Below are 22,507 nucleotides of genomic sequence, written 5' to 3' on the forward strand. Positions count from 1 at the left end.
ACCGTTGTATTTCAGGACGATATCCTCATCACTGGCCGCGACACCTCCGAACACCTGCACAACCTGGAAGAAGTTTTAAGTCGACTAAACAGAGTTGGACTCTGGATGAAACGGTCCAAGTGTGTCTTCCTGGCGCCAGAGGTACAATTCCTGGGGCGGAAGATTGTGACAGACGGCATCAGACCCATGGACTCGAAGACAGAGACCATCAAGAATGCACCCACACCACGAAATGTAACGGAGCTGTGCTCGTTTCTGGGACTTCTCAGTTATTTCAGTAACTTTCTTCCAGGGTTGAGCACCTTGCAGGAACCATTGCACAAGCTGTTACACAAGGGAGACGACTGGGCTTGGGGTAAAAATCAAGAGGCCGCTTTTGAGAAACCTGCTGTGTTCGAATAAGTTACTGGTATTATATGACCCATGTAAACGTCTAGTTTTAGCATGTGATGCGTTGTCGTACAATGTCGGATGTGTTTTGCAGCAAGCCAATGCAGTAGGCAAGCTCCAACCGGTTGCATATGCGTCCAGAAGCCTATCAAAGGCCGAAAGAGTCTACAGTATGGTCGAAAAGGAGGCTTTAGCCTGTGTTTACGGTGTAAAAAAGATGCACCAATATTTGTTCGGACTCAGGTTCGAGTTAGAGACGGACCACAAGCCCCTAATCTCACTGTTTTCGGAAAGCAAAGGCATAAACACCAATGCTTCGTCTCGAATCCATAGATGGGCACTAACACTGTCTGCCTATGACTATGTGATCTGCCACAGGCCAGGCACTGAAAACTGCGCCAATGCTCTCAGCCGACTACCGTTGCCCACCACCGGGGTGGAAACGGCGCAGCCCGCAGACCTGCTACTGGCTATGGATACCTTTGATAGCGAAGGGTCACCCGTAACGGCCCGCCAAATTAAGACCTGGACCAGCCAGGATCCTCTGCTATCCCTTGTAAAAAGTTGCGTCCTCAATGGGAGCTGGTCAGCGATCCCTAGAGACATGCAAGACGAGATCAAGCCGTTTCACCGTCGTAAAGACGAAATGTCGATCCATTCAGATTGCCTCTTATGGGGCAACTGCGTTATCTTGGCAAAGAAAGGCAGGGAAGCCTTCATACGTGGCCTACATAGCATCCACCCAGGCATAGTCATGATGAAGGCTATCACCAGGTCCCACGTCTGGTGGCCCGGCATTGACTCAGACCAGGAGTCGTGCGTGCACCAGTGTAACACATGCTCACAACTGAGCAATGCTCCCAGGGAGGCTCCACTTAGTCTCTGGTCCTGGCCCTCAAAACCATGGTCCAGGATCTATGTGGATTATGCGAGCCCTTTCCTGGGAAAGATGTTCCTGGTTGTTGTGGACGCCTACTCCAAATGGATTGAATGTGTAATAATGGCAATCAGCACGTCCGCAGCCACCATTGAAAGCCTCAGGGCCATGTTTGCCACCCATGGCTTATCCGACATTCTTGTCAGCAACAATGGTCCGTGCTTCACCAGCTCGGAATTTATAGAAACATAGAAAATAAGTGCAGAAGTAGGCCATTCGGCCCTTCAAGCCTGCACCACCATCAACAAGATCATGGCTGATCATTCATCTCAGTACCCCTTTCCTACTTTCTCTCCATACTCCTTGATCCCTTTAGCCGTAAGGGCCATATCTAACTCCCTCTTGAATATATCCAACGAACTGGCATCAACAACTCTCTGCGGTCGAGAATTCCACAGGTTAATAATTCTGAGTGAAGAAGTTTCTCCTCATCTTGGTCCTAAATGGCTTACCCCTTTATCCTTAGACTGTGTCCCCTGGTTCTGAACTTCCCCAACGTCGGGAACATTCTTCCTGCATCTAACCTGTCCAGTCCCGTCAGAATTTTATATGTTTCTATGAGATCCCATCTCATCCATCTAAACTCCAGTGAATACAGGCCCAGTCGATCCAGTCTCTCCTAATATGTCAGTCCTGCCATCCCGGGAATCAGTCTAGTGAACCTTCGCTGCACTCCCTCAATAGTCCTTCCTCAGATTAGGAGACCAAAACTGAACACATTATTCAAGGTGAGGCCTCACTAAGGCCCTGTACAACTGTAGTAAGACCTCCCTGCTCCTATATTCAAATCCCTTAGCTATGAAGGTCAACATGCTATTTGCCTTCTTCACCGCCTGCTTCACTGCATGCCAACTTTCAATGACTGATGTACCATGACACCCAGGTCTCATTGCACCTCCCCTTTTCCTAATCTGCCACCATTCAGACAATATTCTGCTTTCATGTTTTTGCCACCAAAGTGGATAACCTCACATTTATCCACATTATACTGCATCTGCCATGCCTTTTCCCACTCACCTAACCTGTCCAAGTCACCTTGCAGCCTCTTAGCGTCCTCCTCACAGCTCACACCGCCACCCAGCTTAGTGTGATCTGCACACTTGGAGATATTACACTCAATTTCTTTATCTAAATCATTGATGTATATTGTAAAAAGCTGGGGTCCCAGCACTGAGCCCTGCGACACCCCACTAGTCACTGCCTGCCATTCTGAAAAGGACCCGTTTATCCTGACTCTCTGCTTCCTGTCTGCCAATCAGTTCTCTATCCACATCAGTACATTGCCCCCAATACCATGTGTTTTAATTTTGCACACCAATCTCTTGTGTGGGACCTTGTCAAAAGCCTTTTGAAAGTCCAAATACACCACACCCATTGGTTCTCCTTTGTCCACTCTATTAGTTACATCGTTAAAAAATTCTAGAAGATTTGTCAAACATGATTTCCCTTTCCTAAATCCATGCTGACTTGAACTGATCCTGTCACTGCTTTCCAAATGCGCTGCTATTTCATCTTTAATAATTCATGACCCGTAATGGCATCAAGCATGTCAGATCTGCCCCGTTCAAGTCCGCATCCAACGGCCAAATGGAGCGGGCAGAACAAACCATAAAGCAGAGTTTGAAATGTGTCACTGAATGCTGCTTACAAACCTGCCTGTCCGGGTACTGCTCAACTACAGGACACGACCCCACTCACTTACTGGGGTTCCCCCTGCAGAGCTACTCATGAAACGAGCACTCAAAACCAAGTTCTCCTTAGTACACCTTGACCTCATTGATCAGGTTGAAACCAGACGTTATCAGCAAAACACGTACCATGATCGCGCGGCTGTATCACACGACATCACTGTAAGTGACCCTGTGTTTGTGCTGAATTACGGTCAGGGCCTCAAATGGATAGCCGGCACTGTATTAGCCAAGCAGGGGAACAGAGTGTTTGTTGTCAAACTGCTTAATGGTCAAATGTGTAGAAAACATTTGGACCAAACCAAATTACGATTCACAGATAACCAGGAACCTCCAGAAGAGGACCTCATCTTCAGCGACCCACCGACACACACCCAATCAACAACAGACCTCGCTGCCAACCACGAGGATGATCCCACCATCCCCAACAGTCCAGCCCAACCAGTCGCGCTGCAAGACAGCAGTAGCCCAACCAACTCACCCAGGCCAGAAGCGACACTCAGTCAACCAGGGAGTGCAGGGCTCTGGGTTGCCTTAACCTGTAATCAACTCGCATCAAAGACTTTGGGGGGAGAATGATGTCATCTATACAAACTCTTTGTATTCACTATGTAACTATGTACGATGTACCACCTGAGGGCGCTGCTGTTGGAGGCCCCAGGGGTTTCCTGCCCTGGTGTGCAGGGGCATATAAAAGGCAGTCAGCCATGCTGCCCCTCACTTTACAGTCGAATTAAATGGACTGAAGTCACACATCTCTTACTCACAGTACAAGACCTCGTGGAGTTTTTCAATGGTAATTGCAGACATAACAACCACAGCTATTTTCATCCGGGGGTTGAGGGGGGGGGGACGCTGCTGGCTCCCGGGAAATTGCCCGGGAGCTTGTGTATGCGCTGCCAAGGCAGTGCCATGCCCCACAGGTAGTGCCCCGGTTTGCCACGTAACCATACGTAGTGAATCCTCAGTGCCATGCCCCGACCCCTTTCCACCCCGCAGGGGAAATTGCCCCGCAGCCCTGGAGGCTGGCGCGAGCTGGTGTCAGCACCAACTTTCAGGTCACGAAGCTGGCTATCATCTGCTTGCGGGGCAGAAGTTAAAGGGGGGGGGGGGGCCGCATTGTCCCACGCCGCCATCTATATCGTTTTGCCGACTTACGGGTCGGCTTCACATCATCCTCTCTAGCGTGGTCGAGGCTGCCATCGCGCAGCCTCGCACTTCGTTTTAGGTGCCGTGCTGCAGCCCCGGCACCACACTGCCCTGGTGGTCTAGTGGAGGCTATCAGAGGCCTTGCAGATTGCGCAGCGGCCCTCCCCTTTAAGCGAAGGGGAGGGGCATTGAAGCACGTCAGTGCTACGTGGAGCACCCATGTAGCGCTGCACTACTCACCCCGTTAGCGTCGCTGGTCTCGCCACTAAAGGAAGTTGAGCGCGCGAGATTGCACTCCACTTCCTTTGAGGGGTGGTAAGCCCAATTCAGCAGCCGGGGTGGGACTTCTGTGCCAGACGCAGGAAGTCCCGGCCGCAGCAGGTTACCGTCCCCAATCGGGGCGCAGGGCAATTCCGTTTCCTGATCCTGCTCCACTGCCCCAATTTATGGTGGATTTACAAAAAGCAGCCCTCAAGCTGCTTTGAATTGTAGCCATCACATGTTATTGAGTGTGCCATCCCGAGACATTCCTTTCTCTTTGAAGAGTAATTGCAGTGCTCCTATCTATACAAAAGATTCCTCTTCGCTTGGCCAACACTATTCCATAAACATATATCAAAAGGATTTCCCTCAACCTGCTCTAATCTTTTCATTAGTTCTTTACCTGCCACTTTGCAACATTTCCATATCATCTTTCTCATTTTTTTCCTTGTTTTAGTGGATCTATGCTTTGAAAAACCTGCTAAATATTATCACACCGGGAATTTAAATAGTACCAAGAGGCACTGATAATATTGCATATTAGTATGTGTATCTGAACTGGTTCAAAATTCTGGGCCATGGGTTTCAACAAGTGCATCAACAGAGGATTTTTTTTTCTTTCGTAAGGAAAGTTCTGATTTGGCTTGATGTTATCTGATATCATCTACCACAAGAATTGCTGTTGTTAGATTTATTAATCATTAAGAGAATTCTTCCACAAACTGCATCTGCAATATATTAAAGTTTATACATTAAGTGATATCAATCGCACTGCAGACCAAAGCATCAGAAAAAAGCAGGAAACAGCTAAAACTTGACCTATCTGTAACAATTACTGCAGCATATGATTAGAGAAAAAAGTTCAATAAACCTAGTATTTTAGGTGCAGTATTTCAATGAACAAGCACCACTTTATCACTATATCATATAGTAAATCATACCCTGGTTACATTGAACTGGATGATTCCTCTGGGGTCATCATTCTCTTCAATTGTTATTTCTGCCAGTTCCATTCCCAAACGCTTCACACTGGGTTGTCCTCCAACAAGTGTTGTATCAGTCAGTTCCACACTGGTAATGTTAACTAGAAAGCTTTCACGTAATTCAGGAATGTTATCCTTTCAAATGAAGAAGAATTGTTTTTAATATGATCTAATTAAATTTGAATTTATTGAAAATATCAAACAGTTGTGCTGCTTTGTTGTGCTACTGTGACCATTTCTATGGGTTCTAGCGACCGACTAATTTTTGACTCCTGCCCGCCAGTGATGACATTGTCTCATAGGCTTCGGGCAGGAGTCAGAGTCAGGGCATGTTAAAATCTCCTGGGCCTCATGCTCCAAGGGCCAGAAGGTTTGGCACTCCCTTTGGCATCCCCACCCCTGATTCCCACCTCGAGCTAAAAATGGCTCTTATATTCCCTTATTATCAAACAAAGAGAAAAATAAAGTCCAATGTTGGTTAATAAATTGATGCAAAAAAGTCATCAGCAGACATACAAAACATCTATCATATTTCTTACTGTATGGAATGGATTGTTTTTTTATCATGAGTATTATATACTTTTGAACAAGACAATAATAATCACCATCAGCGTTAAGAAACTTACAGGTAATATGCTAAATCTAATCAAAGCCTGTGTGCTATTCTCCTTTAGAATAACTGTGCCTTGGCTTGCAATGTAGTCCTGGTTTGCAGTTGCTTGATTAACCAGTAGGAGCAAAAGATCTGATTTGGTACCGTACTGGACAGCAACATCTCCCACAAATCCTTGTTCACGAACAATTGTTAAAGTGATATTAATTGCATCAACTGTAAAAAGACAAACATCACTTTAAAATCACCTTATATTTGTGTGGTTGTCAGAATATTTTCACATATATTTAAAAAAAAACTTACTTGGGTAGATTTTGACTTTGTACAATAGTACTTTCAATGGAAATAACAAACGGGAGAGATGTAAAACGGGCTGCCGATTTGCTATCTTCCGTTTTACACTATCGCATAAAATCAAAAATCTAACCCACTGAATTGTGATACAAAATTTCATTACATCGAATGTGAGGTATTATTCTACGAAGTAATATTGCATTTATATCGCATTTTATCACGTGAAAACATCTAAACATTTTTTTCCCCCAAGTGCAGTAACTGTTGTTTTGCAAGCAAACACGGTAGCCATTTCGCATTAGCAACATCGCATAAATAATGATGAGATGAATGAGCTGTTAAAATAATCATGTTTTATGCTGCAACAATGAGAGGTCATCAGGAACAGGTATAGAGACCAATTATCAAAACAGTCATGTTATATTATTGAAACTATTCCCCTCAAATTGTTAACAAATATAAATATTTTTTTGCTTTCAAATAGCTAATATTAAATTGCAAACTACCTGTTTAATTATAAATGATTAAAGACTTGAGTATTCAAGTGTTATCAAAACAGCTATGAGATTAATCCCAAATACTCAAAATAAAACTTACATTCAGGCTCCTGCAGAGAGATGTAGAGAGAGTCTATGTGCCAGCCAACCACACCATAGGGCGAGTCATTAGGGAGAATAGTCAAGACAGCATTTCTCTTGTTGGAGTCAATAGTTGCTCCTTTGCCTTGGTCTTGCACACCCATTGTAGTGACATTCACAAGTGTTACAGTTACAATCTCAGATGCTTCTGGAATGTTGTCAGCCAGTACTGTAAGTGAAACTGTCATGAGTGCTTGACCCTCTGCAAAAGTGAACTGTAATATTGGACCAATAGTTAATCACACAAAGTGTAAAACATTGAAGACTATTTGTGAAACGCTTCAACACCGACCGAATGGATTGAATAATGCTATCTCACAGCAGCTATCTGATCTGTTCCCATTCATAAATGATTTGATCATTTGTCTGGCCAGCATTGCTATAGCAGCATAGGTGTTAAAGCAGAAGGAAAAGTTTAGTGGGTGTGCTTTCTGTTCATTTCTGTCTAAAAAAATATGCAAGATCTTGTAGCTGGTATCAGTAAAAGTGACGATGATTGAATTGTAAAAACCCAACTGGTTCACCAATGTCCTTTAGGGAAGGAAACCTCCCAGTCTGGCCAACATATGACTCCATTCCCAGACCAACTGGTTGACTGTTAACTGACCTCGGAAGTGGTCTAGCAAGTCGGTTAGGTGTATCAGAGCATGTGATGGGACCTATGATAGAATCATGCCCACTGGTGTCTTTCAGCGCTAACCATGTCAGTGTTTGTGGAATCAGTGGATAGGAGGCGGGCATAAACATCACTGCAAGCACATCTCCAGTATCTGATGGTACCTTGCAGCTGGAAAATCTGGAGTCTGTACACCATTGGGTGGGGGAGAGTTGCCCAGCCCTCCCCACCTCTGATCTCAGCCTTATCCCCGTCTCTCTGTGTAAGTGGGGCAATGAAGACATGTTTAAAATGCTAAACCTTGCTTCCTTAGACTGATTCCCTGATCCTCTCCCTTAAGGGACCGCACACCGAATTGGGGGTTAGTATGCCTTATCTCACTTGGCATACCAGCATCCAGTATTATACCAGAACCCCTGGCATAAGGAGTTCCCATTAAAGCAGAGAAAGCATAGTGTGGTTTTGAATAGAACTGCATTGATATGGTATACGGTCACTAATGGGAAAGGGACATTGCTATTTATAGTATATTTAAATGATTTGAAGAGGGGAGATAAACAAAGATGTCTCACTTTACAGATTATTCCAAATTTTGGGGGGCAGGAGCTTGTGGAAACAGGAGATTCCAAGCAATAGGGAAGAGCCAAACCCAAATACAAAGAGATATGAATAGGTTGGGAAAGTAATATGATGACTGGCACATGGCAATGAATGTGGACACATGCAAAATGATGAGGCTAGGAAAGGGAAATAAACGGTGGGACTATAAACCAGTTAATTCTAGATAACAGGGCACAATACAGAAGAGGGATTATGGTTGGTAGATAGCTTACTGCAGACAATAATGTGTGTAGTGCTGACAGTGGTAAGGGAAAATCACCAGATCTTGGGAAGTATAGCTAGAGAGATACAGCACAAATCCCAGGAGGTAACAGAATCTTTGGAATGCACTAGTATAGCCAGCGATGTCTGGACTCATGTGTACAATTCTGGTTGTCGTGCTACACAAGGATATTCAGACATTGGGACAGCCAAACAGACACCTGGTTTATGGCACCTGAACTATGAAGTGAGATTGAAGATGCTGGGTTTGTTTACTCTGAAGAGAAGGCCCAGGGCAAATATTATACAAGTATTCAAGATTCTTAAAAGCATCTTCTTAAATTGAACTCTGATATGTCTGAGATTACCACCAATTCTAGAACTGGGAAACACAAGCTCAAGCTTAAAAGAGGGAAAGTAGAAGGACAATTTATATTTAATAACTTTATTCAGACTGTGGTGAATATGGAAATACACTACTGAGGTATCCACTGGAGGCAAATAGTGTGGTACCAGACAAATGCACTGCAGAGTGTTTTGTGGTTCTGTACTTTTTTTTAAAGCAATCAATAATGTCCCACATGGTAGACTGGTCACCAAAATAAAAGCCCATGGGATCCAGGGCAAAGTGGCAAGTTGAATCCAAAATTGGCTCAGAGGCAGGATGCAAAGGGTAATGGTTGATGGATGTTTTTGTGACTGAAAGGCTTTTCCCAGTGGGGTTCCACAGGGCTCAGTACTATGGGCCCAAGTTTGAACTGTTCATTAGAACGGCGCACCTCCGAGCCTTGCGCCTATTTTTTAGAATTAAAAATGCGCTGAAAAAGTACCTCGCTATTCTGAACTGTCTGCAGACTTCCATTCCAATCGGCGCAGCGCAGCTTGAGCTGCGGGGGGGCGGAGCTATCGACATGCTGTGTCTATACAGCCAGCATGGGGGCGGGGCTAGGGCCCAGCATGTCTGTGAGTACCGGCAGCATTGCGCATGTGCGTTGGAGCGTGCGTGCATGCGCAATGGCACAGAAACATTGGCTGGGTGAGCGCTTTCCCGCCTCTAGCCCCTGGCCAATTGGCCGAAGATATGCTGCTGCTACTTTAGTGAGCTGCTGGGTGATCGATTTCCCGCCCCTAGCCCCTGGCCGAACGGCCGAAGATATGCTGCTGCGTGATTTTCTTTGCTGCTGGGTGAACGATTTCCAGCCCCTGGCCGAACGGATAGGCGCTGCGTGCTGCAGCAGGTGAGGTAGGAACTTTTATTTTTGATTTATTGATTAATTGATCATTTATTATTGATGAGGCTCGAGGGGCTGTATGGCCCACTCCTGTTCCTATTTCTTATGTTCTTATGGTTCTTTATTTTTAAAAGTGAAGGTGTTTAGTGCTCTCTCTTCCCTTCCGCTCCCCGCCACCCCCCGGCTAGCTGCGCCGATTTCTTAACTCTACACAAGGTTTTTCCTGGCATATAAAAGTGGACACTTACTCCTTTCTAATTTACTTTGGAATAACTTTTCACAGTTCAAACTTGCAAAACGGGCATAAGTGTCTGGACACGCCCCCTTTTGAAAAAAAAAACTGAACTAAAACGAAACTAAACTAACTCACTAGAACTGGAACAAACTAAATGTAGAAAATTGCAATTTCTAGGATACTCCAAAAAAAACTAGTTGCTCCAAAAAAAAGGAACAAATCCAGTTGAAACTTGGGCCCTAGGTCCCTTGCTTTTTGTGGTATATATCAATGATTTCGACTTGAATGTAAGGGATATGACGAAGAAGTTTGCAGATGATACTAAAATCAGCAGTGTGGTTGATAATGAAGAAGAAAGCTGTAGACTGCAGGAAGATATCAATGAACTGGTCAGGTGGACAGAACAGTGGCAAATGGAATTTAATCCGGAGAAGTGTGAGGTAATACATTTGGGGAGGGCTAACAAGGCAAGGGAATACACATTAAATGGTAGGACACTGAGAAGTGTAGAGGAATAAAGGGACCTTAGAGTTCATGTCCATAGATCCCTGAAGATAGCAGGCCAGGTAGATAAGATGGTTAAGATGGCATACAGAATACTTTCCTTTATTAGCCGAGGCATAGAGGACAAGAGCAGGGCGGTTATGCTTGAGCTGTATAAAACACTAGTTAGGCCACAGCTTTAGAGTACTGCGTGCAGTTCTAGTCACCACATTACAGGAAAGATGTGATTGCACTAGAGAGGGTACAGAGGAGATTTACGAGGATGTCTAAGGATAAGGGGTAAGCCATTTAGGACTGAGATGAGGAGAAACTTCTTCACTCAGAGAATTGTGAATCTGTGAAATTCTCGACCACAGAAAGTTGTTGAGGCCAGTTCGTTGGATATATTCAAAAGGGAGTTAGATGTGGCCCTTACGGCTAAAGGGATCAAGGGGTATGGAGAGAAATCAGGAATGGGGTACTGAAGTTGCATGATCAGCCATGATCATATTGAGTGGTGGTGCAGGCTCGAAGGGCCGAATAGCTTACTCCTGCACCTATTTTCTATGTTTCTAGGTTGCCTGGACTGGAGAATTTTAGCTATGAGGAAAGACTGGATAGGCTGGGTTTATTTTCTTTGGAACAGAAGAGGCTGAGGGGAGACCTTATTGAGGTGTATAAAATTATGAGGGGCCTGGATATAGTGGATAGGAAGGACCTATTTCCCTTAACACAGGGGTCAACAAGCAGGGGGCATAGATTTAAAATAATTGGTAGTAGGTTTAGAGGGGATTTTAGGGGAAATTTCTTCACCCAGATGGTGGTGGGGGTCTGGAACTCACTGTCTGCTCACTGTCTGAAACCCTTACCACATTTAAAAAGTACTTGGATGTGCACTTGAAGTGCCATAACCTACAGGGCTACGGACCAAGAACTGGAAAGTGGGATTAGGCTGGATAGCTCTTTGTCGGCCGGCCCAGACACGATGGGCCGAAATGGCCTCTTTCCATGCTGTGAATTTCTATGATTCTATGAAAGATTGTCAAAATAACTTAAAAGTGAATTGAAAAGTGATGAGTTTTAGCTCAGTGATTTTTGGAATATAAAGTAAAATGAAAGAAAATGGGCTGCATTTTCGGTCTGTTGCCACCTCTGTTCCGGAGGGGCGGTAATGGCTGTGGAAATGATTTCCGGCTGGCCAGCCTGCTTCCAGTGCCCCGCTGGGACATTTTGTGCCGGTTTTGCAGGGGCACTTAGCTGTACCGTCCGGGAGAGTCGAGACGGTGTGCAACGCCCCCCCGGTTGTGATACCGTTGTGAAATTTGTTTGCAGCGGGACCCATAGCGCCCCGTAGTGGGACCGCCTGGGAAAGTGGGCGGTCCGAGCTGTACTGGCGATGGTGAGGGAAGGAATAACTACATGAGGTAAGTGTGATTGTTTTTTTTTTTGCGATTTATCTTTATGTGGGGTGAACAAGGTATTGGAAATGTTTTTTTGGGGCGATTTTTTTTCCAGGGAAGCCTCTCTATGGGTGCTCCGAGGCCGGCTCTTTAGCAACGGATTTTCAGTTGCTCAACTGGCCTAGAGTCCTAAAAGAGGTGTGGAATGCCTTCCTTAGCAATCCGCTCCACACTTGGGGCCCAGCTGCTGAATTTTGTGGCTGCAGAAGCAAACCATTTCCCGGCGCAAAATTTACCGTCCCGCCGCCACTGTTGCCCGAAAAAGCTTCCAAATAAATTTCCACCCCAATGCATCTTTTGGGTAACAAAACAAAAATCTAAATCCCTGGACTTCGACCCAGCTCATCCACAAGATTTTGACAACATGGGAACAAATTAACTGATATACAAAGCAAGTGAAATATCCTTACTACTCCAGAAGTTGGAAAGATATCATTGATGTTTCCATTGGTTGTCCATTGTACCGTCACAGGTCTGTGTGTTCCTCGCAGCCGTTCAATACGCAGACTGACCATACTGTCCTGTTCCAATTCTTCAACTTGCTTCGACAAAGAACTCTGGAGAAGGCGAGAAAAACATTCTCTCAACTTTCAATGTTGCTCAGCTATAAAATTCAGAATTTTGCATTGAATGTTTCTTCTGTAACCTATTGGTACTTAAATCATAAACCTATTCAGAAAAAATCCAGTTATGTTTTCACTACAATAGCAGAAAAAATGTTAGCCAGTGTTTTCAGGAATAATGCAAGTTTTCCCCATCACAAATACTACTTGGACGCAGCACAGCAATCACTTTAGTATTAGATTTATTGAATAACCTTTTCATGTTAACACTACAAATCTGGAACTTCAGACATGTAAAATGCTTCCGAACTGTTTTCGTAACGTCGAGGCACATTTATTCAAAAAGCAAATCAATATGAAAATGAATTAACTGCATTTACCTGTATAAAACCAATGATCCCATGTGCGTCATCATTTGACTGGATGACTATAGTTACTTGATTATTGAAACCAATCTCAGCTCCTCCTTTCGCATTCGTGAGTCTCACTGCAAAAATCTCATCATCCTCTGGTATATCATCATCGAGAATATTTATTGCTATCACAGCTTCTTTATCCCCAGGTTCAAATATGAGCTCACCAGACCTAACAATTTAAGAGGTGACAGTATCAATTTAATAGGTGACAGTATATATTGTAATTAATATTACCTAGCTCTGTCAAGCCCGTGTGGTGGCTGGTGTGCAACGGCCACCCCACATTAAAAAAATCCACGCACAGGCATCTTCCACCCTTCAAGATGTAGTTTGGGATCCAGAATATTAGATCCTTCATTGAAACACCTGTGACGTCATCCCTTTTTGGCTTGGAAGCAAGTCATCCTCGTTTCAAGGGACTGCCTATGATGGTGGTGATGATGATGATGATGATGATGATGAATTAATATTTACACTGATACTGAGAACAGTAGCATGTTAATAGTATTATTAAATATAATTAGGTTGCACTTTTTTTTCCAGTGAATTTGATTTGTTCTGTACACGTATAGATTTCCTGCTACACAACAGTTTTCAAAAATTCTAACAATCAAGAAACAACTTTCAATTATATAGTGGTTTTCAGGTGCTCAAAATGTCCCAAAACACCTCACAGGCAAATACTTACTTTTGAAGTGCAATCAATGAGATATAGGCGGCACAGAAGCCAATTTCCATGCAGCAAGGTCCCACAGACAACAAATGACATAAATGACTAGTTAAACTGTTTTGGTGGTATTGGTCAAGGGATAAATGTTGAGCAGTACACCAGAAAGACTCTCTGCAAATAATGCCAAGTGATCTTTGACAGGCAGATAGGGCTTCTATTTAATATCCCGGAACTTGTGGTCTTAATAACGGCAAACTGGCAGCGTTCGCCGTCATTTCGCTTTTGAAACTGACTGCAACTTCAGGATTTAGTGCATGCTCAACTTAACACGGAAATCCTGAAGTTGCGGTCTGTCACTCACTGCTCATCCACAAGCTGCACTGTGGACACTCCCCCAGCCCCGCCCACCCCAGAGTCAGCAAACAGTGAAATCAGTGCATTCCTGCTTTCTCTCCATACCCCTTGATCCCTTTAGCTGTAAGGGCCATATCTAACTCCCTCTTGAATATATCCAATGAACTGGCATCAACAACTTTCTGTGGTAGAAAATGTCATGTTTGTAACTACAATGTAACACCACTGTATTACTGTATACACTCAACTTAGATACACACCTTGACCACAGGGGGTGAACTTGTGGGAGACACTCCTTACTTGATCACTCAGGTATATAAAGAGAGGTCCCACGCAGTGTCATCACTTCTGGAGTACTGTAATAAAGAGTAAGGTCACAGAGTGGCCTTGTCCCTGGGATGTGCCTCGTGTGGTTTCATGCTGGTAGAGTAGGACTTTACAGAAAATTCCACAGGTTAACAACTGTCTGAGTGAAGTGGTTTCTCCTCATCTCAGACCTAAATGGCTTACCCCTTACCCTTACACTGTGTCCCCTGGTTCTGGACTTACCCAACATCGGGAACATTCTTCCTGCATCTAACCTGTCCAGTCCCGTTAGAATTTTATATGTTTCTATGAGATCCCCTCTCATCCTTCTAAACTCCAGTGAATACAGGCCGAGTCGATCCAGTCCCTCCTCATATGTCAGTCCAGCCATCCCGGGAATCAGTCTGGTGAACCTTCGCTGCACTCCCTCAATGGTAAGAACGTCCTTCCTCAGATTAGGAGACCAAAACTGAACACAATATTCCAGGTGAGGTCTCACCAAGGCCCTGTACAACTGCAGTAAGACCTCCCTGCTCCGATACTCAAATCCCCTAGCTATGAAACATAGAAACATAGAAAATAGGTGCAGGAGTAGGCTATTCGGCCCTTCGAGCCTGCACCACCATTCAATAAGATCATGGCTGATCATTCCCTCAGTACCCCTTTCCTGCTGAAGGCCAACATACCATTTGCCTTCTTCACCACCTGCTGTGCCTGCATGCCAACTTTCAATAACTGATGTACCATGACACCCAGATCTCGTTGCACCTCCCCTTTTCCTAATCTGCCGCCATTCAGATAATATTCTGCCTTTGTGTTTTTGCCAGCAAAGTGGATAACCTCACATTTATCCACATTATACTGTATCTGCCATGCATTTGCCCACTCACCTAATCTGTCCAAGTCACCCTGCAGCCTCTTAGCATCCTCCTCACAGCTCCCACCGCCACCCAGTTTAGTGTCATCTGCAAACTTGGAGGTATTACACTCAATTCCTTCATCTAAATCATTAATCTATATTGTAAATAGCTGGGGTCCCAGCACTGAGCCCTGCGGCACCCCACTAGTCACTGCCTGCCATTCTGAAAAGGACCCGTTTATCCCGACTCTCTGCTTCCTGTCTGCCAACCAGTTCGCTATCCACATCAGTACGTTACCCCCAATACCATGTGCTTTAATTTTGCACACCAATCTCTTGTGTGGGACCCTGTCAAAAGCCTTTTGAAAATCCAAATACACCACATCCACTGGTTCTCCCTTGTCCACTCTGATAGTTACATCCTCAAAAAATTCCACAAGATTTGTCAAGCATGATTTCCCTTTCATAAATCCGTGCTGACTTGGACCGATCCTGTCACTGCTTTCCAAATGCGCTGCTATTTCATCTTTAATAATTGATTCCAACATTTTCTCCACTACTGATGTCAGGCGAACCGGTCTATAATTACCCGTTTTCTCTCTCCCTCCTTTCTTAAAAAGTGGTGTTACATTAGCTACCCTCCAGTCATAGGAACTGATCCAGAGTTGATAGACCGTTGGAAAATGATCACCAATGCATCCACTATTTCTGGGGCTACTTCCTTAAGTACGCTGGGATGCAGACTATCAGGCCCTGGGGATTTATCGGCCTTCAATCCCATCAATTTCCCTAACACAAATTCCTGCCTAATAAGGATTTCCTTCAGTTCCCCCTTCTCACTAGACCCTCGGTCCCCTAGTATTTCCGGAAGGTTATTTGTGTCTTCCTTCGTGAAGACAGAACCAAAGTATTTGTTCAAAGTGGTCTGCCATTTCTTTGTTCCTCATTATAAATTCACCTGATTCTGTGTTCAAGGGACCTACATTTGTCTTCGTTAATCTTTTTCTCTTCACATAGCTATAGAAGTTTTTGCAATCAGTTTTTATGTTCCCAGCAAGCTTCCTCTGATACTCTATTTTCCCCCTCTTAATTAAACCCTTTCTCCTCCTCTGCTGAATTCTAAATTTCTCCCAGTCCTCAGGTTTGCTGTTTTTTCTGGCCAATTTATATGCCTCTTCCTTGGATTTAACACTATCCTTAATTTCCCTTGTCAGCCATGGTTGAGCCAGCTTCCCTGTTTTATTTTTACTCCAGATAGGGATGTACAATTGTTGAAGTTCATCCATGTGATCTTTAAATGTTTGCCATTGCCTATCCACCGTCAACCCTTTAAGCATCATTCGCCAGTCTATTCTAGCCAATTCATGTCTCATACCATCGAAGTTACCTTTCCTTAAGTTCAGGACCTTAGTCTCTAAATTAACTGTGTCACTCTCCATCTTAAGAAAGAATTGTACCATATTATTGTCACTCTTCCCCAAGGGGCCTCACACAACAAGATTGCTAATTAGTCCTTTCTTATTACACATCACTCAGTCAAGAATGGCCAGCCCTCTAGTTGGTTCCTCGACATATTGGTCTAGAAAATCATCCCTAATACACTCCAGGAAATCCTCCTCCACCGTATTGCTACCAGTTTGGTTAGCCCAATCTATATGTAGATTAAAGTCGTCCATGGTAACTGCTGCACCTTTATTGCAAGCATCCCTAATTTTTTGTTTGATGCTGTCCCCAACCTCACTACTACTGTTTGGTGGTCTGTACACAACTCCCACTAGCGTTTTCTGCCCTTTGGTATTCCACAGCATCACCCACACAGATTCCACATCCTCCAAGCTAATGTCCTTCCTTACTATTGCGTTAATTTCCTCTTTAACCAGCAACACTAACCCACCTCCTTTTCCTTTCTGTCTATCCTTCCTGAATGTTGAATACCCCTGGATGTTGACTTCCCAGCCTTCGTCACCCTGGAGCCATGTCTCCATGATGCCCATTCAAATGAGGCCTAACTGGGTTTTTAAATGGAGTTCTATTTAATAACTACTGATACACTAATTTTATATTGCTGGAATGTCAAATTTCTCCATTGTTAAAAATGATTATATTTTAAAATTAATTTTAAAATGTTTTTTTAAGTTTGTTCATGATGGACCAAAAATTGTGGTCGGAGGCTTCCGACCACAAAAATATTTACTAATGTACCTGGTGGTCTCGGAGGAACGAACACATGCGCTACGAAGTCTCGATGCATAGCCCACCGTAGGGGCCCACGTATTCCAGGAGTGTATGTGCAGCCTGGGATCATGTGGGCTGGACTAACCAATGAAAATGTAGCAACCCAATTCACAGTCATGGTGAGTTCAGTTTGTACAGAGATCACCATTAGTGTGAATGGGAACACCCCCAAAAACACAAAAAATTTTAAATAAATAAGAAAAACACTTCATATGTTTAAAATTTATTGAAATTGAATTTAATGAAATGTTTTAGACAAAAACATTTTTTTTTGAATTTTTTTCAATATGTTTTAATAAGGGTAAAATAAACTTACCTAAATGCTCAGGGTTTTTAATATAAAAATTACTGTTAACATTTTATTTTTCTAACTTTTAAAACTCCAACACTGGTAAAAGCAGGCACTGCTTCAGCTTCTACCTTAACACTATGTGTATATCCCAATCTTTATTTCATTCTCCGTAAATTTTTTAAAAGGTGATTGATTAGTGCTTTCTATTTCCTGCTTCCCAGTCTGAAAACTCTGCATTGTGATTGACTGGTTAGACAGCTTGTTGATGTTACACCAGCTTGCACTATGGGATTCCCCCTAAACTACGCTGATTTCAACTGCATTTCAACTGGAAAGCTAAACTTCTCCCCACAGAGATTGCGAGATCTTTGTGGGCAGCTTACTTCGGGGCCAGCAAATGAACATCTTTGCTTTGCCGCTGGCCAATATCTCTTCTGAAATACAGCACCTCTAACAATACAAGATACCCTCAGTAGTGTATTGAAATGTCATCCTGTATTGTTTGCTTAAGTCTTGGAGTGAACCCACTATCTTCCAGCTCAGAGGCAAGAATGTTACCAGTGAGCCAAGCTGACAATAGACAAACAATTAACATATTACAGGTTATTCATAGCTATAGGGCTAAATCAATAATTGGCTCATCAAGTTATGACAATTGTATCGGAAAAGAGAAATTAGAAATAAACATATTAAGGCCAATTTCAATTGGAGTATACATTGGGCGGGCACTGGGCGGATCATGCACTATGCCCGCCTAATGGTTCCAGCAAGAGGTCTGAAGTTGCCGGCATTCAACGAGCACACACAGGCAGCCCACCGCTGGGTTTGGCGGGAGCGGGGGTGGAGACATTCCAATGGATTCTCTGTGGAGCCGAGTTGGAAGGCAGGCACCCGGGGGGTTACTGAATGGTTGACAATGAGCCTGAATTGCCCTCCTGATGCCACAAAAATCACTGTTTAAAAAATTGCTTTGTCAGCAGATTTCAGCTGTCCCTTTAAGGACTGATGGCTAGACTGTTCAATGACTGGTACCAATAGTCAGAACATGCACAATGCTAGCACTACTCACTCTTTTAATCAGTTTAGGATCCCAATTCATATATTTTCTGCTTCAGGTGGGAGCACGAGCCACTCATTTCAAGGCCCACCTGATAATTATATCGGGCAGGCCTTAGGCGGCCAATTGGCAAGTGATTTCTTTTCAAATTACAACTACCAGCTGTCATGTCTGCAAACTCTTTGTATTCACTATGTAACTATGTACGATGTACCACCTGAGGGCGCTGCTGTTGGAGGCCCAGGGGTTTCCTGCCCTGGTGTGCAGGGATATATAAAAGGCAGCCAGCCATGCTGCTCCTCACTTTGCAGTCGTATTAAATGGAGTGAAGTCACACAGCTCTTACTCATACAAGGCCTCGTGGAGTTATTCAATGGTAATTGCAGACATACTATCAGCTACTACATTTTCCGGCGTAAACGGGGCAGGCAGCAGCTAAGCATTTCCCTCATTGTTTCTCGGCAAATAGTCATGGAAGTAGAACACTGGATTCTAACTATGGGTTTCACTTAGAATCTTGGCCTGAACGGTCCTTACTGGAGAGTGTTGCTCGGTTTTACCCTTGGCAGCCAGATGAACCACTTCTAAACAAGAGTACTCACTCTCTTGAGAGAAACCTTGCAGTAACAGGCCCCGATGTGCTCTCCTCACCCTTACATAAAAATGTAACTTGATGTAACTTTCAACTTCAGTGGGGGTGTAAAACTGTCTGAAATCCGTAATTTGGGCGGGGTGTATAACCCGATATCGCCAGTTTTCTGCCCCCACCAAAGTTGCAAGTTACAACCTTCTGCATCATCAAAGAAAGGACTTGCATTTATACAGTGCCTTTTATGACCTCAGGATGTCCCAAAGCACACTGTTGTAACATGGCAGTCAATTTGCGCACAGCAAGTTCCCACAAACAATAGTGAGCAGATAATCTGCTTTAGTGATGTTGGTTAAGGGATAAATATTGGCCAGGATAATGGTGAGAACTCCCCTACTCTTTTTCGATTAGTGCCAGCTGATCTTTTATGTCTCCAAGAGGGCACATGGGGCCTCGGTTCAACATCTCATCTGAAAGACAACCATTCTGACAGTACATGACTGTTTCAGTATTGCACTGGAGTGTCAGCTTAGTTGTTATGTTCAAGTGGAACTTGGACCCACAACTTCTGACTCAGAGGTAAGAGTGCTACCACTGAGCCACAGCTAACACCACAATGAAATCATGCAAAAGTATGAGAACAGCCAACCTCAGAGCATTTTGGGTTTTATAAATTGGAGCATAGAGCACATGAGTAAAGACATAATTATATATTTGTACAAGGCATTGGTTAGGCCACAGTTGCAGTACTGTGTGTAGTTTTAAGCAGAGGGAATGGAATTGAGGTTTTTTTTTAATTATGAAGGATTTTGATAGATTACACAGAAAAAGACTATTCTGGTTACGGAATCCGTGATGAGGTGTCATAAATTTAAAGTTCTCAAAAGGAGAGGAAGGGGAATAGATAGAGGAGTTTTAGAAATGAATACTAGGGTATAGGGCCGAAGTGGCTGAAGGCAGCACAGCAGCCAATGGTAGGGAAAGGGAGGGGGTGCATGGGAGACCAGAGTCAGAGAAATAGAGCACTCAGGAGGGATGTAGGGCAGAAGGAGGGATAAGGCAATGGAAGTATTTGAAAACAAGGATGAGAATTTTAAATTTGAGGTGTTGGAGACTGGGAGCCAATGTAGGTCAGTGAAGAAAGGAGTTATGGGTGAGTGTGATTTGATGTGGAATAAGATACGGACATTGGATGAGCTAAAGTTTATGAGGACTGGAGGATTGGAAGCCAAACAGAAGAGCATTAGAATAGTTGAGTTTGCGGTGACAAAGTAATTGATGAGGTGGGCGATGTTACGAAGGTGGAAGTAGGCAGCTTTGCGATGGTGAGATTATGGGATCACAACTCAGCTCAGGGTCAAATAGAATAGCGAATTTGCAAACCGTCTTGTTCAGCCAGAGAAATCGGCTGGAGAGCTCGAATCAGTGGCAAGGGTACAGAATTTGTGCCAGGGGACGAAGATGATGGCTTCGATCTTATTAACCTTTAGTTGTAGGAAACTGCAGCTCATTGAAGACTAGGGGCAAGAAATTCAATGCATTTGCGCCTCCTGGGTATGCTAAAAGGTTGCAAATGCCTTACCGCCCAGGCGTAATGCTGACAACGACACCCGCCATTTAGGGCGAGAGTTTAGTGACAGCGCCATGGCTTTGCGCCTGGAGACGGTGACGTCATCGCCGCGCGCATCGCCCCGGCCCCAAAAATCATTTTCTCCCCCTGCAGCAGTGCCGGGCGAAAACACCGGCAGCTGCAGTGGGCACGGATCGGCCGGCCGGCCGCTACTTGGGCGAAAATTGAAGCCGGGATGGCCAATGGAACATAAAAAAATACTTGCCTTGCTTTTCACTGTGAGAAATAGTTAAATCTAAAAGTAGGGGTTTATATCCAAAGGAATTGAAAATTACAAAAAGGGATAATGAACCTAAAGAAAAAGGCTTCACAGCCCAGCAGCTGGTAAATGGCTACAGCCAGCTACATTAGATAATGGCACAAAGAGCGAACGGCTAACACAGGAACGAACCTCCTTGGACATTATATTGATAAGGGGAAGCAAAGAGCGGTAGAATAAACAAAGTACTCCTAGGGAGACCCAAAGTCAGACAGCATGGAGCCAATGATGCATTAAAGAAATTAACAAGACATTCAGCACAGAGATAAGAAAAAAACTGCTGTCAGTTAGATGGGAAGGGATTGTCAGTGATAACCTCTCCCTGCTAATTGGACTATCGGATGGGTAAAAGATGATTGACACCAGGTATCCACCAGCCCATCGAAATGAAGTATAAAAATGGGTGACCGAGAGGGGAAATCAAGCAGCTATGGGCGGAGACTTCCTCGAGGTGGACTTGTTGTGTATCTGTAAAGCATGCACTCCCATGTTCCGCCACCAGGGAGCGCATCCCCTGAAGTCCCAAGGGATCCCAGCATCCCTTGGGAGTACTGTATATATGCCGGCCCCTAAGGCATGTTCCTCACTCTGGAGTGTCTTAATAAAGACTGAGGTCACTGTTACTTTAACCTCCCTATGTGCAGTCTCATCTGTGTTAGGAACACAATAACTGGCAACGAGTATACGAATCCAACGCAAAGATGCAGCAAACTGTGGGCATCCTGGAGAAGTTCTCGGAGGGTGAGGACTGGGAAGCCTATGTCGAACGGCTAGACCAGTACTTTGCAGCCAACAAGCTGGACGGAGAAGGAAGCGCTGCAAAAAGGAGAGCGGTCCTCCTCACGGTCTGCGGGGCACAGACCTACAGCCTCATGAAGAATCTTCTGGCTCTGGTGAAACCCACAGATAAGTCGTATGAGGAGCTGTGTACACTGGTTCAGGAACATCTTAACCCGAGGGAGAGCTTGCTGATGGCGAGGTATCGGTTCTACACGTGCCAGCGATCTGAAGGTCAGGAAGTCGCGAGCTACGTTGTCCAGCTAAGGCGACTTGCAGGACAATGTGAGTTTGATGACTACCTGGAGCAGATGCTCAGAGACTTTTTTGTGCTGGGCATTGGCCGCGAGACTATCCTACGAAAACTTTTGACTGTAGAGACACCGACCCTCAGTAAGGCCATTGCGATAGCACAGGCGTTTATGTCTACCAGTGATAACACCAAACAAATCTCTCAGCACACAAGTGCTAACAATGTTCATAAATTAACTGGAACTGTGTTTGCGAGCAGAAATGTACAGGGCAGAAACCACGAGTCTGCAACTGCCAGCAGGCCTCAGGTGACCCAGATGACTCAGAGTCCACAACAAAGGATGAATGCAAGGCAATTCACACCTTGTTGGCGTTGTGGAGGCTTCCATTCAGCCTATTCATGCCACTTCAAAGGGTATGTTTGCAAGAGCTGTGGAACAATGGGGC

General features: G+C 44.4%; 1 protein-coding gene across 5 annotated transcripts in view; it reads right to left on the bottom strand.

The window, feature by feature from the left end:
• The window catches only part of adgrv1 (adhesion G protein-coupled receptor V1), an 892,784-nt gene that overhangs the window by 519,559 nt on the left and 350,718 nt on the right, over positions 1 to 22,507 (bottom strand). For all 5 annotated transcript variants that reach the window (XM_070885047.1, XM_070885038.1, XM_070885028.1 and 2 more), the window contains 5 exons: positions 12,745 to 12,949; positions 12,212 to 12,358; positions 6,913 to 7,168; positions 6,035 to 6,237; positions 5,367 to 5,543 (listed from right to left, as the gene is read on the bottom strand). In XM_070885047.1, the coding sequence (XP_070741148.1) occupies positions 5,367 to 5,543; positions 6,035 to 6,237; positions 6,913 to 7,168; positions 12,212 to 12,358; positions 12,745 to 12,949 (988 nt within the window). The remainder of the gene's footprint in view (positions 1 to 5,366; positions 5,544 to 6,034; positions 6,238 to 6,912; positions 7,169 to 12,211; positions 12,359 to 12,744; positions 12,950 to 22,507) is intronic.

Source organism: Pristiophorus japonicus, chromosome 1 (assembly GCF_044704955.1).
Source record: "Pristiophorus japonicus isolate sPriJap1 chromosome 1, sPriJap1.hap1, whole genome shotgun sequence".
Lineage (NCBI taxonomy): Eukaryota > Metazoa > Chordata > Chondrichthyes > Pristiophoridae > Pristiophorus > Pristiophorus japonicus.